Here is an 18,775-nt window from a genome sequence, read left to right as displayed (position 1 = left end):
TTGCAGTGCCCCACTGGTTAGAGGATCGTAAGTAAACCATAAGACTCCTGAACATCTAGTCAAACGGCTTGCAGTGCCCCACTGGTTAGGGGATCGTAAGTAAACCATAAGACTCCTGAACATCTATTCAAACGGCTTGCAGTGCCCCACTGGTTAGGGGATCGTAAGTAAACCATAAGACTCCTGAACATCTATTCAAACGGCTTGCAGTGCCCCACTGGTTAGAGGATCGTAAGTAAACCATAAGACTCCTGAACATCTATTCAAACGGCTTGCAGTGCCCCACTGGTTAGGGGATCGTAAGTAAACCATAAGACTCCTGAACATCTAGTCAAACGGCTTGCAGTGCCCCACTGGTTAGAGGATCGTAAGTAAACCATAAGACTCCTGAACATCTATTCAAACGGCTTGCAGTGCCCCACTGGTTAGGGGATCGTAAGTAAACCATAAGACTCCTGAACATCTAGTCAAACGGCTTGCAGTGCCCCACTGGTTAGAGGATCGTAAGTAAACCATAAGACTCCTGAACATCTAGTCAAACGGCTTGCAGTGCCCCACTGGTTAGGGGATCGTAAGTAAACCATAAGACTCCTGAACATCTATTCAACCGGCTTGCAGTGCCCCACTGGTTAGGGGATCGTAAGTAAACCATAAGACTCCTGAACATCTAGTCAAACGGCTTGCAGTGCCCCACTGGTTAGGGGATCGTAAGTAAACCATAAGACTCCTGAACATCTATTCAACCGGCTTGCAGTGCCCCACTGGTTAGGGGATCGTAAGTAAACCATAAGACTCCTGAACATCTATTCAACCGGCTTGCAGTGCCCCACTGGTTAGGGGATCGTAAGTAAACCATAAGACTCCTGAACATCTATTCAAACGGCTTGCAGTGCCCCACTGGTTAGGGGATCGTAAGTAAACCATAAGACTCCTGAACATCTAGTCAAACGGCTTGCAGTGCCCCACCGGTTAGGGGATCGTAAGTAAACCATAAGACTCCTGAACATCTATTCAAACGGCTTGCAGTGCCCCACTGGTTAGGGGATCGTAAGTAAACCATAAGACTCCTGAACATCTAGTCAAACGGCTTGCAGTGCCCCACTGGTTAGGGGATCGTAAGTAAACCATAAGACTCCTGAACATCTATTCAAACGGCTTGCAGTGCCCCACCGGTTAGGGGATCGTAAGTAAACCATAAGACTCCTGAACATCTAGTCAAACGGCTTGCAGTGCCCCACCGGTTAGAGGATCGTAAGTAAACCATAAGACTCCTGAACATCTAGTCAAACGGCTTGCAGTGCCCCACTGGCTAGGGGATCGTAAGTAAACCATAAGACTCCTGAACATCTAGTCAAACGGCTTGCAGTGCCCCACTGGTTAGGGGATCGTAAGTAAACCATAAGACTCCTGAACATCTATTCAAACGGCTTGCAGTGCCCCACTGGTTAGGGGATCGTAAGTAAACCATAAGACTCCTGAACATCTATTCAAACGGCTTGCAGTGCCCCACTGGTTAGGGGATCGTAAGTAAACCATAAGACTCCTGAACATCTATTCAAACGGCTTGCAGTGCCCCACTGGTTAGGGGATCGTAAGTAAACCATAAGACTCCTGAACATCTATTCAAACGGCTTGCAGTGCCCCACTGGTTAGAGGATCGTAAGTAAACCATAAGACTCCTGAACATCTATTCAAACGGCTTGCAGTGCCCCACTGGTTAGGGGATCGTAAGTAAACCATAAGACTCCTGAACATCTATTCAAACGGCTTGCAGTGCCCCACTGGTTAGAGGATCGTAAGTAAACCATAAGACTCCTGAACATCTAGTCAAACGGCTTGCAGTGCCCCACCGGTTAGGGGATCGTAAGTAAACCATAAGACTCCTGAACATCTAGTCAAACGGCTTGCAGTGCCCCACCGGTTAGGGGATCGTAAGTAAACCATAAGACTCCTGAACATCTAGTCAAACGGCTTGCAGTGCCCCACCGGTTAGGGGATCGTAAGTAAACCATAAGACTCCTGAATATCTAGTCAAACGGCTTGCAGTGCCCCACTGGTTAGGGGATCGTAAGTAAACCATAAGACTCCTGAATATCTAGTCAAACGGCTTGCAGTGCCCCACTGGTTAGGGGATCGTAAGTAAACCATAAGACTCCTGAATATCTATTCAAACGGCTTGCAGTGCCCCACTGGTTAGGGGATCGTAAGTAAACCATAAGACTCCTGAACATCTATTCAAACGGCTTGCAGTGCCCCACTGGTTAGAGGATCGTAAGTAAACCATAAGACTCCTGAACATCTATTCAAACGGCTTGCAGTGCCCCACTGGTTAGAGGATCGTAAGTAAACCATAAGACTCCTGAACATCTATTCAAACGGCTTGCAGTGCCCCACTGGCTAGGGGATCGTAAGTAAACCATAAGACTCCTGAACATCTATTCAAACGGCTTGCAGTGCCCCACCGGTTAGAGGATCGTAAGTAAACCATAAGACTCCTGAACATCTAGTCAAACGGCTTGCAGTGCCCCACTGGTTAGGGGATCGTAAGTAAACCATAAGACTCCTGAACATCTAGTCAAACAGCTTGCAGTGCCCCACTGGTTAGGGGATCGTAAGTAAACCATAAGACTCCTGAATATCTAGTCAAACGGCTTGCAGTGCCCCACTGGTTAGGGGATCGTAAGTAAACCATAAGACTCCTGAATATCTATTCAAACGGCTTGCAGTGCCCCACTGGTTAGGGGATCGTAAGTAAACCATAAGACTCCTGAACATCTATTCAAACGGCTTGCAGTGCCCCACTGGTTAGGGGATCGTAAGTAAGCGCATGTGACTAATAACATTTGATTTTGAAGCTGTCATCAAGGCCATCCCCCTTATAATTTGGGATCAAATATACTCTGAAAGCAAACATGTTGACATGAGTACACTGATATCGGGGAATTTGTGCCATTCTGAAAACATTTTTGGTGGCTACTTTGAAGAATCTCAAAATATATTTAGATTTGTTTAACACTTTTTTGGTTACTACATGACTCCATGTGTGTTATTTCATAATTGTGATGTCTTCACTAGTATTCTACAATGTAGAAAATAGTAAAAATAAAGAAAAACCCTTGAATGAGTAGATGTCATTTTTTAAAGGGTGGCTCACATCATTTCCAATCCCCCCAATATTTACCTTTTTTTGAAAATAAACTATACATTTTTAAATGTTTTTATTTATTAATTTACCTGATTTTCCTTTTGGATTATTTAGCCCTAACCCTACCACCCCCCTCCACTAATCAGAGTAAACGAATTAAATATACTTTATTATTTAGCCCTAACCCTACCACCCCCTCCCCTAATCGGAGTAAACTAATTAAATAGACTTTATTATTTAGCCCTAACCCCCCCCTCCACTAATCGGAGTAAACTAATTAAATATACTTTATTATTTAGCCCTAACCCTACCACCCCCCTCCACTAATCGGAGTAAACTAATGAACAACACCACTTACAGTAAGTAGGCTCCTACCTCCACTTTATACATGAAGACATTTCACAGACACAGTTTATATAAGTTATCTTTTGTTTGTTTTTAGTCAGCATTCAGCTACTTTCAACCCCTCACATCCATCTCTGAAAACGTTCCAGTGTTGATTTCTGTCATAACTTTTTCCACTGTGCTGTTTCACAAACGTTCTGAACCTTTCTATTCTCATAGTGTCTTACAGATGGTAAATTAAAGATAAACAATTTTGGTAAAAAGTAAGTATTATATTATTGATCGATTGACTTTTTAAACCACTCAGCAGTACTATTATTTGCAATCTTTCAGACATTTCTGAACCTGCGAACAAAAACAAGCTACATATGGGCAGTGCCAAAACAAGTGATACCTTGTAGTACTATAACAGTACCTTGTAGTACTATAACAGTACCTTGTAGTACTATAACAGTACCTTGTAGTACTATAACAGTACCTTGTAGTACTATAACAGTACCTTGTAGTACTATAACAGTACATTGTAGTACTATAACAGTACCTTGTAGTACTATAACAGTACCTTGTAGTACTATAACAGTACCTTGTAGTACTATAACAGTACCTTGTAGTACTATAACAGTACAGTGTAGTATTATAATAGTGCCTTCTAGTATTATAACAGTACCATGTAGTGGTAGTATTATAACAGTACCTTGTAGTGGTAGTATTATAACAGTACCTTGTAGTACTATAACAATACCTTGTAGTACTATAACAGTACCTTGTAGTACTATAACAGTACACTGTAGTACTATAACAGTACCTTGTAGTATTATAACAGTACCTTGTAGTACTATAACAGTACATTGTAGTATTATAACAGTATATTGTAGTATTATAACATTATTTTATAGTATTATAACAGTGCATTGTAGTACTATAACAGTACCTCATAGTGGTAGTATTATAACAATACAGTGTAGTATTATAACAGTACAATGTAGTGGTAGTATTATAACAGTACCTTGTAGTACTATAACAGTACCTTGTAGTACTATAACAGTACCTTGTAGTACTATAACAGTGCCTTGTAGTACTATAACAGTACCTTGTAGTACCATAACATTACCTTGTAGTACTATAACAGTACCTTGTAGTATTATAACAGTACCTTGTAGTACTATAACAATACCTTGTAGTACTATAACAGTACCTTGTAGTACTATAACAGTACCTTGTAGTACTATAACAGTACCTTGTAGTACTATAACAGTTAAGCCAGAAAAGGAACGTTCTCACACAAACTGATCCAGGATCAGATCAGAGTCGAACAAACTCACTGAAGGACCAAATTGACGAGTTCAAACTGACGTTTGGAAAATTAAGTCTTTCTGTGGATGACCTAGACGAAGCAGAAAAGGTCATCATTCGATTTGAGCAACGACAGCACTTTAAACAAGAACTTGCACTAGTTGTGAAAGGAAAACAACGTGCCAAGAGAAGCGGCTCAATCTGTAAGCTTGCTCCAATTGTTGACAATGGCATTCTGAGAGTGGGAGGAAGGTTAAAGCAAAGCTGCTATGCCTACGGAACTAAAGAATCCCATGATCCTTCCCAAAGACTCCCACATCTCCAGACTGATCTTACTCCACATCAATGAGCAGGTCGGCCCCTCTGGGAGAGGCCACATGCTTTCTAGACTTCGCCAGCGATATTGGATACCCTGTGCCAACTCCTTAGCAAGGAAGATCCGTAAGAGCTGTGTCTTCTGCAGGCGGATGCAAGCTAGAGCTGGAGAACAGAAGATGGCCGACCTTCCACCAGATCGGGTGTCACATGATTTGCCACCATTCACCCATGTGGGCATAGATTACTTCGGCCCCATAGAGGCGAAGCGAGTTCATGTGAAGCGGTACGGTGGGATCTTTACTTGCCTTGTGAGTCGAGCTGTCCATCTAGAAGTTGCTAGTTATCTGGATACTGATTCCTGCATCAATGCCCTGCGCAGGTTCATCTGTCGAAGGGGCCCAGTAACAAGTATCAGAACAGACAATGGCACCAACTTCGTTGGAACACACAGAGAGCTAGGAGAAGCTCTGAAAGAGCTGGATCACAACAAGATTCAAAATGAATTACTGAAGGTAGGAGTGACATGGTCATTCAATCCTCGCTCTGGAGCCCACCATGGGGGGGGGGGGGGGTATGGGAGAGGTTGATCCGTCTGGAGCCCACCATGGGAGGGGGGGTATGGGAGAGCTTGATCCGTCTGGAGCCCACCATGGGAGGGGAGGTATGGGAGAGGTTGATCCGTCTGGAGCCCACCATGGGATGGGGGGTATGGGAGAGGTTGATCCGTCTGGAGCCCACCATGGGGGGGGGGTTGATCCGTCTGGAGCCCACCATGGGGGGGGAGACGTTGATCCGTCTGGAGCCCACCATGGGAGGGGGGGTATGAGAGAGGTTGATCCGTCTGGAGCCCACCATGGGAGGGGGGGTATGAGAGAGGTTGATCCGTCTGGAGCCCACCATGGGAGGGGGGGGTATGAGAGAGGTTGATCCGTCTGGAGCCCACCATGGGAGGGGGGGTATGAGAGAGGTTGATCCGTCTGGAGCCCACCATGGGAGGGGGGGTATGAGAGAGGTTGATCCGTCTGGAGCCCACCATGGGAGGGGGGGTATGGGAGAGGTTGATCCGTCTGGAGCCCACCATGGGAGGGGGGGTATGAGAGAGGTTGATCCGTCTGGAGCCCGCCATGGGAGGGGGGGTATGAGAGAGGTTGATCCGTCTGGAGCCCACCATGGGAGGGGGGGGGTATGGGAGAGGTTGATCCGTCTGGAGCCCACCATGGGAGGGGGGGGTATGGGAGAGGTTGATCCGTCTGGAGCCCGCCATGGGAGGGGGGGTATGAGAGAGGTTGATCCGTCTGGAGCCCGCCATGGGAGGGGGGGTATGAGAGAGGTTGATCCGTCTGGAGCCCACCATGGGAGGGGGGGTATGGGAGAGGTTGATCCGTCTGGAGCCCACCATGGGAGGGGGGGTATGGGAGAGGTTGATCCGTCTGGAGCCCACCATGGGAGGGGGGGTATGGGAGAGGTTGATCCGTCTGGAGCCCACCATGGGAGGGGGGGTATGAGAGAGGTTGATCCGTCTGGAGCCCACCATGGGAGGGGGGGTATGAGAGAGGTTGATCCGTCTGGAGCCCACCATGGGGGGGGGGGGGGTATGAGAGAGGTTGATCCGTCTGGAGCCCACCATGGGGGGGGGGGGGGGTATGAGAGAGGTTGATCCGTCTGGAGCCCACCATGGGAGGGGGGGGTATGAGAGAGGTTGATCCGTCTGGAGCCCACCATGGGAGGGGGGGTATGAGAGAGGTTGATCCGTCTGGAGCCCACCATGGGGGGGGGAGAGGTTGATCCGTCTGGAGCCCACCATGGGAGGGGGGGTATGAGAGAGGTTGATCCGTCTGGAGCCCACCATGGGAGGGGGGGGGAGAGGTTGATCCGTCTGGAGCCCACCATGGGAGGGGGGGGGGGGGAGGTTGATCCGTCTGGTGAAAAATATCTTTAGTCCTTAAAAAGTACTGGATGATGAGGCTTTGCAGACAGCCTTGTGTGAAGTTGAGGCGATTATGAACGACAGACCAATCACAACTGTAACAAATTACCCTAATGATCTAGAACCCCTGACTCAGAACCATCTGCTTCATCTGAAAGCCAGTCCTGCCACCAGGACCATTCCACAGAGGAGATCTATACTCACCAAGGAGACGGAGGCAAGTACAATATATCACTGACCTCTTCTGGAAGAGATGGATCAGGGAGTTTTGTTCCACTTATGAAGGAGAGGAACAAGTGGAACAAAAACTAAGAAACTTCAGTCCTGGTGACCGTCGATGACATCACACCCCAAGATACTCTTGGCCAATGGGGCGTGCGGTGGAGGCTTTGTCAGGGGCCAATGGGCTTGTCCGGAGTGTCATGGTAAAGACCAAGACCAATATATTACAGAGACCTATCAATAAACTCTGTCTGCCCCTTGAGGTGGCTGAGTGAGACACACACACACACACACACACACACACACACACACACACACACAGCTCCATCTTTGAATCACGTGCACCTCTGATTCGTTGATGTCGTAGAAATACATTATTGTACGTCAAACTCTTGACATTGTTTGGGGAAGTTGAACACTTCAACTCAGACTGAGATCTATGGACTCTTTTCCTACATGGCACCTTGTATATTTGTATATAGCTATGAACTGTAATAGTGCTCTGGTATAGAATGTTTTGTTTATTGGCTCTAGTTGAATATTAAGTAATTGTTGTGCATTCAGTGCAGTCAACAATTAGGGGCCGGTATGTTAAGAGACGATTTGGACATATCTGTGTGAAAGACTGAACATACAGGGCTCCATGTATATTTCTATAAATATATTAATGTACATGATGAAATATTAGGTACCTTTATGATGTATATTTACCTGATTGAGATATATTAAGTTGTTGTTAGTGTAACTCAGTTTTTGGCCCCCCCTCTTGCCTGTTCATTGTATTGTGGTAAGTGTGTTAGGATAAAGGCAGGAAGTTGGGCCTTCGGGGGAGGGAGGAGTCCTTGCTAGATGCGGGAGGGGGAGTCCTTGCTAGATGCGGGAGGGGGAGTCCTTGCTAGATGCGGGAGGGGGAGTCCTTGCTAGATGCGGGAGGGGGAGTCCTTGCTAGATGCGGGAGGGGGAGTCCTTGCTAGATGCGGGAGAGGGAGTCCTTGCTAGATGCGGGAGGGGGAGTCCTTGCTAGATGCGGGAGGGGGAGTCCTTGCTAGATGCGGGAGAGGGAGTCCTTGCTAGATGCGGGAGAGGGAGTCCTTGCTAGATGCGGGAGAGGGAGTCCTTGCTAGATGCGGGAGGGGGAGTCCTTGCTAGATGCGGGAGGGGGAGTCCTTGCTAGATGCGGGAGAGGGAGTCCTTGCTAGATGCGGGAGAGGGAGTCCTTGCTAGATGCAGGAGAGGGAGTCCTTGCTAGATGCGGGAGGGGGAGTCCTTGCTAGATGCGGGAGAGGGAGTCCTTGCTAGATGCAGGAGAGGGAGTCCTTGCTAGATGCGGGAGGGGGAGTCCTTGCTAGATGCGGGAGGGGGAGTCCTTGCTAGATGCGGGAGGGGGAGTCCTTGCTAGATGCGGGAGGGGGAGTCCTTGCTAGATGCGGGAGGGGGAGTCCTTGCTAGATGCGGGAGGGGGAGTCCTTGCTAGATGCGGGAGAGGGAGTCCTTGCTAGATGCGGGAGAGGGAGTCCTTGCTAGATGCGGGAGAGGGAGTCCTTGCTAGATGCGGGAGAGGGAGTCCTTGCTAGATGCGGGAGAGGGAGTCCTTGCTAGATGTGGGAGAGGGAGTCCTTGCTAGATGCGGGAGGGGGAGTCCTTGCTAGATGCGGGAGAGGGAGTCCTTGCTAGATGCGGGAGAGGGAGTCCTTGCTAGATGCGGGAGAGGGAGTCCTTGCTAGATGCGGGAGAGGTAGTCCTTGCTAGATGCGGGAGAGGGAGTCCTTGCTAGATGCGGGAGGGGGAGTCCTTGCTAGATGCGGGAGAGGGAGTCCTTGCTAGATGCGGGAGAGGGAGTCCTTGCTAGATGCGGGAGGGGGAGTCCTTGCTAGATGCGGGAGAGGGAGTCCTTGCTAGATGCGGGAGAGGGAGTCCTTGCTAGATGCGGGAGAGGGAGTCCTTGCTAGATGCGGGAGAGGGAGTCCTTGCTAGATGCGGGAGAGGGAGTCCTTGCTAGATGCGGGAGCGGTATAGTTTTTTGACCATACAGACAGGTCATAATATGTATTTTCCATATCAAGTATTCTATGCTTTAAGGTGATTGGAGAATCATTTATTTGTTAGATATCATAAGAATAAACATTTTTGTTGCACCATGTCCCTGGATGTCATTGAATGTTTGGCTGTTTGGAAACCTTGAGAGTGGACTGTATGGTACCAAACAACCCCGCTTCAGGCTTGGGCAGTGGCTATGGTAAAGAGGAAAGGAAGCTACTACACTACACTACAACCTTGTAGTATTATACCAGTACATTGTAGTATTACAACAGTACCATGTAGTATTATAACAGTACCTTGTAGTATTATACCAGTACATTGTAGTATTATAACAGTACATTGTAGTATTATAACAGTACATTGTAGTATTATAACAGTACCTTGTAGTATTATAACAGTACCTTGTAGTATAATAACATTACCCCGTGGTATAATAACAGTACCTTGTAGTATTATAACATTGCCTTGTAGTATAATAACAGTACCTTGTAGTGGTAGTATTAACAGTACATTGTAGTATTATAACAGTACATTGTAGTATTATAACATTACCTTGTAGTGGTAGTAGTATATTGTAGTGGTAGTATTAACAGTACCTTGTAGTGGTAGTATTATATTGTAGTGGTAGTATTAACAGTACCTTGTAGTGGTAGTATTATATTGTAGTGGTAGTATTAACAGTACCTTGTAGTGGTAGTATTATATTGTAGTGGTAGTATTAACAATACCTTGTAGTGGTAGTATATTGTAGTGGTAGTACTAACAGTACCTTGTAGTGGTAGTATTAACAGTACCTTGTAGTGGTAGTATTATATTGTAGTGGTAGTACTAACAGTACCTTGTAGTGGTAGTATTAACAGTACCTTGTAGTGGTAGTATATTGTAGTGGTAGTACTAACAGTACCTTGTAGTGGTAGTATTAACAGTACCTTGTAGTGGTAGTATTATATTGTAGTGGTAGTATTATATTGTAGTGGTAGTAGTATATTGTAGTGGTAGTATTATATTGTAGTGGTAGTATTATATTGTAGTGGTAGTATATTGTAGTGGTAGTATTATATTGTAGTGGTAGTATATTGTAGTGGTAGTATTATATTGTAGTGGTAGTATTATATTGTAGTGGTAGTATTATATTGTAGTGGTAGTATTATATTGTAGTGGTAGTATTATATTGTAGTGGTAGTATTATATTGTAGTGGTAGTATTATATTGTAGTGGTAGTATATTGTAGTGGTAGTATTATATTGTAGTGGTAGTATTATATTGTAGTGGTAGTATTAACAGTACCTTGTAGTGGTAGTAGTATATTGTAGTGGTAGTATTATATTGTAGTGGTAGTATATTGTAGTGGTAGTATTATATTGTAGTGGTAGTATTATATTGTAGTGGTAGTATTATATTGTAGTGGTAGTAGTATATTGTAGTGGTAGTATTATATTGTAGTGGTAGTATTATATTGTAGTGGTAGTATATTGTAGTGGTAGTAGTATATTGTAGTGGTAGTATTATATTGTAGTGGTAGTATTATATTGTAGTGGTAGTATTATATTGTAGTGGTAGTATTATATTGTAGTGGTAGTATTATATTGTAGTGGTAGTAGTATATTGTAGTGGTAGTATTATATTGTAGTGGTAGTATATTGTAGTGGTAGTATTATATTGTAGTGGTATTATTATATTGTAGTGGTAGTATATTGTAGTGGTAGTAGTATATTGTAGTGGTAGTATTATATTGTAGTGGTAGTATTATATTGTAGTGGTAGTAGTATATTGTAGTGGTAGTATTATATTGTAGTGGTAGTATTAACAGTACCTTGTAGTGGTAGTATTAACAGTACCTTGTAGTGGTAGTATATTGTAGTGGTAGTAGTATATTGTAGTGGTAGTAGTATATTGTAGTGGTAGTAGTATATTGTAGTGGTAGTATTATATTGTAGTGGTAGTATTATATTGTAGTGGTAGTAGTATATTGTAGTGGTAGTATTATATTGTAGTGGTAGTATTATATTGTAGTGGTAGTATATTGTAGTGGTAGTATTATATTGTAGTGGTAGTATTATATTGTAGTGGTAGTAGTATATTGTAGTGGTAGTATTATATTGTAGTGGTAGTAGTATATTGTAGTGGTAGTAGTATATTGTAGTGGTAGTATTATATTGTAGTGGTAGTATATTGTAGTGGTAGTAGTATATTGTAGTGGTAGTATTATATTGTAGTGGTAGTATTATATTGTAGTGGTAGTATTATATTGTAGTGGTAGTATTATATTGTAGTGGTAGTAGTATATTGTAGTGGTAGTATTATATTGTAGTGGTAGTATTATATTGTAGTGGTAGTAGTATATTGTAGTGGTAGTATTATATTGTAGTGGTAGTATTATATTGTAGTGGTAGTATTATATTGTAGTGGTAGTAGTATATTGTAGTGGTAGTAGTATATTGTAGTGGTAGTAGTATATTGTAGTGGTAGTATTATATTGTAGTGGTAGTATTATATTGTAGTGGTAGTATTATATTGTAGTGGTAGTATTATATTGTAGTGGTAGTATTAACAGTACCTTGTAGTGGTAGTATTATATTGTAGTGGTAGTAGTATATTGTAGTGGTAGTAGTATATTGTAGTGGTAGTATTATATTGTAGTGGTAGTATTATATTGTAGTGGTAGTATTAACAGTACCTTGTAGTGGTAGTATTATATTGTAGTGGTAGTATTATATTGTAGTGGTAGTAGTATATTGTAGTGGTAGTATTATATTGTAGTGGTAGTATTATATTGTAGTGGTAGTATTATATTGTAGTGGTAGTATATTGTAGTGGTAGTAGTATATTGTAGTGGTAGTATATTGTAGTGGTAGTATTATATTGTAGTGGTAGTATATTGTAGTGGTAGTATTATATTGTAGTGGTAGTATTATATTGTAGTGGTAGTATTATATTGTAGTGGTAGTATATTGTAGTGGTAGTAGTATATTGTAGTGGTAGTATTATATTGTAGTGGTAGTATTATATTGTAGTGGTAGTATTATATTGTAGTGGTAGTATATTGTAGTGGTAGTAGTATATTGTAGTGGTAGTATATTGTAGTGGTAGTATATTGTAGTGGTAGTAGTATATTGTAGTGGTAGTAGTATATTGTAGTGGTAGTATTATATTGTAGTGGTAGTATTATATTGTAGTGGTAGTATTATATTGTAGTGGTAGTATTATATTGTAGTGGTAGTAGTATATTGTAGTGGTAGTATTATATTGTAGTGGTAGTAGTATATTGTAGTGGTAGTATTATATTGTAGTGGTAGTATTATATTGTAGTGGTAGTATTATATTGTAGTGGTAGTATTATATTGTAGTGGTAGTATTATATTGTAGTGGTAGTATTATATTGTAGTGGTAGTATTATATTGTAGTGGTAGTATTATATTGTAGTGGTAGTATTATATTGTAGTGGTAGTATATTGTAGTGGTAGTAGTATATTGTAGTGGTAGTATATTGTAGTGGTAGTATATTGTAGTGGTAGTAGTATATTGTAGTGGTAGTAGTATATTGTAGTGGTAGTATTATATTGTAGTGGTAGTATTATATTGTAGTGGTAGTATTATATTGTAGTGGTAGTATTATATTGTAGTGGTAGTAGTATATTGTAGTGGTAGTATTATATTGTAGTGGTAGTAGTATATTGTAGTGGTAGTATTATATTGTAGTGGTAGTATTATATTGTAGTGGTAGTATTATATTGTAGTGGTAGTATTATATTGTAGTGGTAGTATTAACAGTACCTTGTAGTGGTAGTATTAACAGTACCTTGTAGTGGTAGTATATTGTAGTGGTAGTAGTATATTGTAGTGGTAGTAGTATATTGTAGTGGTAGTATTATATTGTAGTGGTAGTATTATATTGTAGTGGTAGTATATTGTAGTGGTAGTATTATATTGTAGTGGTAGTATATTGTAGTGGTAGTATTATATTGTAGTGGTAGTAGTATATTGTAGTGGTAGTATTATATTGTAGTGGTAGTATTATATTGTAGTGGTAGTATTATATTGTAGTGGTAGTATATTGTAGTGGTAGTATTATATTGTAGTGGTAGTATTATATTGTAGTGGTAGTATTATATTGTAGTGGTAGTATATTGTAGTGGTAGTATTATATTGTAGTGGTAGTAGTATATTGTAGTGGTAGTAGTATATTGTAGTGGTAGTATATTGTAGTGGTAGTATATTGTAGTGGTAGTATATTGTAGTGGTAGTAGTATATTGTAGTGGTAGTATATTGTAGTGGTAGTATATTGTAGTGGTAGTAGTATATTGTAGTGGTAGTATTATATTGTAGTGGTAGTATTATATTGTAGTGGTAGTATTAACAGTACCTTGTAGTGGTAGTATTAACAGTACCTTGTAGTGGTAGTATATTGTAGTGGTAGTAGTATATTGTAGTGGTAGTAGTATATTGTAGTGGTAGTATATTGTAGTGGTAGTATATTGTAGTGGTAGTAGTATATTGTAGTGGTAGTATTAACAGTACATTGTAGTGGTAGTATATTGTAGTGGTAGTATATTGTAGTGGTAGTATTATATTGTAGTGGTAGTATTATATTGTAGTGGTAGTATTATATTGTAGTGGTAGTAGTATATTGTAGTGGTAGTAGTATATTGTAGTGGTAGTATATTGTAGTGGTAGTATTATATTGTAGTGGTAGTAGTATATTGTAGTGGTAGTAGTATATTGTAGTGGTAGTATATTGTAGTGGTAGTATTATATTGTAGTGGTAGTAGTATATTGTAGTGGTAGTATATTGTAGTGGTAGTATATTGTAGTGGTAGTATTATATTGTAGTGGTAGTATTATATTGTAGTGGTAGTATTATATTGTAGTGGTAGTAGTATATTGTAGTGGTAGTATATTGTAGTGGTAGTATTATATTGTAGTGGTAGTAGTATATTGTAGTGGTAGTATTATATTGTAGTGGTAGTAGTATATTGTAGTGGTAGTATTATATTGTAGTGGTAGTAGTATATTGTAGTGGTAGTATATTGTAGTGGTAGTATTATATTGTAGTGGTAGTATATTGTAGTGGTAGTATTATATTGTAGTGGTAGTAGTATATTGTAGTGGTAGTAGTATATTGTAGTGGTAGTATATTGTAGTGGTAGTATATTGTAGTGGTAGTATATTGTAGTGGTAGTATTATATTGTAGTGGTAGTATTATATTGTAGTGGTAGTATTATATTGTAGTGGTAGTATTATATTGTAGTGGTAGTAGTATATTGTAGTGGTAGTATATTGTAGTGGTAGTATTATATTGTAGTGGTAGTATATTGTAGTGGTAGTATTATATTGTAGTGGTAGTAGTATATTGTAGTGGTAGTAGTATATTGTAGTGGTAGTATATTGTAGTGGTAGTATATTGTAGTGGTAGTATATTGTAGTGGTAGTATATTGTAGTGGTAGTAGTATATTGTAGTGGTAGTATTATATTGTAGTGGTAGTATATTGTAGTGGTAGTATTATATTGTAGTGGTAGTAGTATATTGTAGTGGTAGTAGTATATTGTAGTGGTAGTATATTGTAGTGGTAGTATATTGTAGTGGTAGTATATTGTAGTGGTAGTATATTGTAGTGGTAGTATTATATTGTAGTGGTAGTATTATATTGTAGTGGTAGTAGTATATTGTAGTGGTAGTATTATATTGTAGTGGTAGTATATTGTAGTGGTAGTATTATATTGTAGTGGTAGTAGTATATTGTAGTGGTAGTAGTATATTGTAGTGGTAGTATATTGTAGTGGTAGTATATTGTAGTGGTAGTAGTATATTGTAGTGGTAGTATTATATTGTAGTGGTAGTATTATATTGTAGTGGTAGTAGTATATTGTAGTGGTAGTAGTATATTGTAGTGGTAGTATATTGTAGTGGTAGTATTATATTGTAGTGGTAGTATATTGTAGTGGTAGTAGTATATTGTAGTGGTAGTATTATATTGTAGTGGTAGTATTATATTGTAGTGGTAGTATTATATTGTAGTGGTAGTAGTATATTGTAGTGGTAGTATATTGTAGTGGTAGTAGTATATTGTAGTGGTAGTATTATATTGTAGTGGTAGTATATTGTAGTGGTAGTAGTATATTGTAGTGGTAGTAGTATATTGTAGTGGTAGTATTATATTGTAGTGGTAGTAGTATATTGTAGTGGTAGTATTATATTGTAGTGGTAGTAGTATATTGTAGTGGTAGTATATTGTAGTGGTAGTATATTGTAGTGGTAGTATATTGTAGTGGTAGTATATTGTAGTGGTAGTAGTATATTGTAGTGGTAGTATATTGTAGTGGTAGTAGTATATTGTAGTGGTAGTATTATATTGTAGTGGTAGTATATTGTAGTGGTAGTAGTATATTGTAGTGGTAGTAGTATATTGTAGTGGTAGTATTATATTGTAGTGGTAGTAGTATATTGTAGTGGTAGTATTATATTGTAGTGGTAGTAGTATATTGTAGTGGTAGTAGTATATTGTAGTGGTAGTATATTGTAGTGGTAGTATATTGTAGTGGTAGTATATTGTAGTGGTAGTATATTGTAGTGGTAGTAGTATATTGTAGTGGTAGTATTATATTGTAGTGGTAGTAGTATATTGTAGTGGTAGTAGTATATTGTAGTGGTAGTAGTATATTGTAGTGGTAGTAGTATATTGTAGTGGTAGTATTATATTGTAGTGGTAGTATTATATTGTAGTGGTAGTATATTGTAGTGGTAGTATATTGTAGTGGTAGTAGTATATTGTAGTGGTAGTATTATATTGTAGTGGTAGTATTATATTGTAGTGGTAGTAGTATATTGTAGTGGTAGTAGTATATTGTAGTGGTAGTATTATATTGTAGTGGTAGTATATTGTAGTGGTAGTATATTGTAGTGGTAGTATATTGTAGTGGTAGTATATTGTAGTGGTAGTAGTATATTGTAGTGGTAGTATTATATTGTAGTGGTAGTAGTATATTGTAGTGGTAGTAGTATATTGTAGTGGTAGTAGTATATTGTAGTGGTAGTATATTGTAGTGGTAGTATATTGTAGTGGTAGTAGTATATTGTAGTGGTAGTATTATATTGTAGTGGTAGTAGTATATTGTAGTGGTAGTATTATATTGTAGTGGTAGTATTATATTGTAGTGGTAGTAGTATATTGTAGTGGTAGTATATTGTAGTGGTAGTATATTGTAGTGGTAGTATATTGTAGTGGTAGTATATTGTAGTGGTAGTAGTATATTGTAGTGGTAGTATTATATTGTAGTGGTAGTAGTATATTGTAGTGGTAGTAGTATATTGTAGTGGTAGTATATTGTAGTGGTAGTATATTGTAGTGGTAGTAGTATATTGTAGTGGTAGTATTATATTGTAGTGGTAGTAGTATATTGTAGTGGTAGTAGTATATTGTAGTGGTAGTATATTGTAGTGGTAGTATTATATTGTAGTGGTAGTATTATATTGTAGTGGTAGTAGTATATTGTAGTGGTAGTATTATATTGTAGTGGTAGTAGTATATTGTAGTGGTAGTATATTGTAGTGGTAGTATTATATTGTAGTGGTAGTATTATATTGTAGTGGTAGTAGTATATTGTAGTGGTAGTATATTGTAGTGGTAGTATTATATTGTAGTGGTAGTAGTATATTGTAGTGGTAGTAGTATATTGTAGTGGTAGTATATTGTAGTGGTAGTATTATATTGTAGTGGTAGTATTATATTGTAGTGGTAGTAGTATATTGTAGTGGTAGTATTATATTGTAGTGGTAGTAGTATATTGTAGTGGTAGTATTATATTGTAGTGGTAGTAGTATATTGTAGTGGTAGTATTATATTGTAGTGGTAGTATTATATTGTAGTGGTAGTAGTATATTGTAGTGGTAGTATATTGTAGTGGTAGTATATTGTAGTGGTAGTATATTGTAGTGGTAGTATATTGTAGTGGTAGTAGTATATTGTAGTGGTAGTATTATATTGTAGTGGTAGTAGTATATTGTAGTGGTAGTAGTATATTGTAGTGGTAGTATATTGTAGTGGTAGTATATTGTAGTGGTAGTAGTATATTGTAGTGGTAGTATTATATTGTAGTGGTAGTAGTATATTGTAGTGGTAGTAGTATATTGTAGTGGTAGTATTATATTGTAGTGGTAGTAGTATATTGTAGTGGTAGTATTATATTGTAGTGGTAGTAGTATATTGTAGTGGTAGTATATTGTAGTGGTAGTATTATATTGTAGTGGTAGTATTATATTGTAGTGGTAGTAGTATATTGTAGTGGTAGTATTATATTGTAGTGGTAGTATTATATTGTAGTGGTAGTAGTATATTGTAGTGGTAGTATATTGTAGTGGTAGTATATTGTAGTGGTAGTAGTATATTGTAGTGGTAGTATTATATTGTAGTGGTAGTAGTATATTGTAGTGGTAGTAGTATATTGTAGTGGTAGTATATTGTAGTGGTAGTATTATATTGTAGTGGTAGTATTATATTGTAGTGGTAGTAGTATATTGTAGTGGTAGTATTATATTGTAGTGGTAGTATTATATTGTAGTGGTAGTATTATATTGTAGTGGTAGTAGTATATTGTAGTGGTAGTATTAACAGTACATTGTAGTGGTAGTATATTGTAGTGGTAGTATTAACAGCACCTTGTAGTGGTAGTAGTATATTGTAGTGGTAGTAGTATATTGTAGTGGTAGTATTAACAGCACCTTGTAGTGGTAGTAGTATATTGTAGTGGTAGTATTAACAGTACCTTGTAGTGGTAGTAGTATATTGTAGTGGTAGTATTAACAGTACCTTGTAGTGGTAGTATATTGACATTGAAGGACTCCAACACAGAGAGGGAGCTGATGATATCCATCTCCTCCTGAACTGCAGGTGGACAGTCTGTGATCAGCTTCAGACACTCCCTGAAACACACATCAACCAATCAGAAATGAAAAGGAAAAACACAACCACCAATCAGACACGCCATGAAACACACACCAACCAATCAGACACGCCACAAAACACACACCAACCAATCGAATGTTAAATAATATTTTCTGAGGTTTGCAGAATAAACCCCATACTTTAGAAACAGATTGCAGAAGAAAAATATCAACAGAATAAAGAAAGTGAATGAAATCAAATGAAATACAGAAACCAGGAAGCCAAACAGACAGACGAGTTATCAGTAGAAAACCTTCTGAGATTTAAGATTCATCATGTATCTCTGAACATTGGCTTTCTGCTGATTCACCAAGCTTCTATGGACCCACTTCCCAAACAGCATACTATCCCCTATATAGTACACTATTTTTGACGAGGACTGATGAAATCAGCAGATTAAATACTCTACTGACTAGAGGAGGACAGGAGAGGAAAGTCTGTTCACTGTATCCTCTGTAGAGTCCCCACCAATCAGATGCTCTATCCTCTGTAGAGTCCCCACCAATCAGATGCTCTATCCTCTGTAGAGTCCGCACCAATCAG

General features: G+C 39.3%; 1 protein-coding gene across 2 annotated transcripts in view; it reads right to left on the bottom strand.

Moving 5' to 3' along the window:
- The window catches only part of nbas (NBAS subunit of NRZ tethering complex), a 299,089-nt gene that overhangs the window by 172,140 nt on the left and 108,174 nt on the right, over nucleotides 1-18,775 (bottom strand). For both annotated transcript variants that reach the window (XM_036976424.1, XM_036976425.1), the window contains one exon: nucleotides 18,098-18,210. In XM_036976424.1, the coding sequence (XP_036832319.1) occupies nucleotides 18,098-18,210 (113 nt within the window). The remainder of the gene's footprint in view (nucleotides 1-18,097; nucleotides 18,211-18,775) is intronic.

The sequence above is a fragment of the Oncorhynchus mykiss genome, chromosome 4 (assembly GCF_013265735.2).
Source record: "Oncorhynchus mykiss isolate Arlee chromosome 4, USDA_OmykA_1.1, whole genome shotgun sequence".
Classification (NCBI taxonomy): Eukaryota; Metazoa; Chordata; class Actinopteri; order Salmoniformes; family Salmonidae; genus Oncorhynchus; species Oncorhynchus mykiss.
Note: the sequence above shows the minus strand (reverse complement) of the source record. Positions and strands in the feature narration are given on the sequence as shown.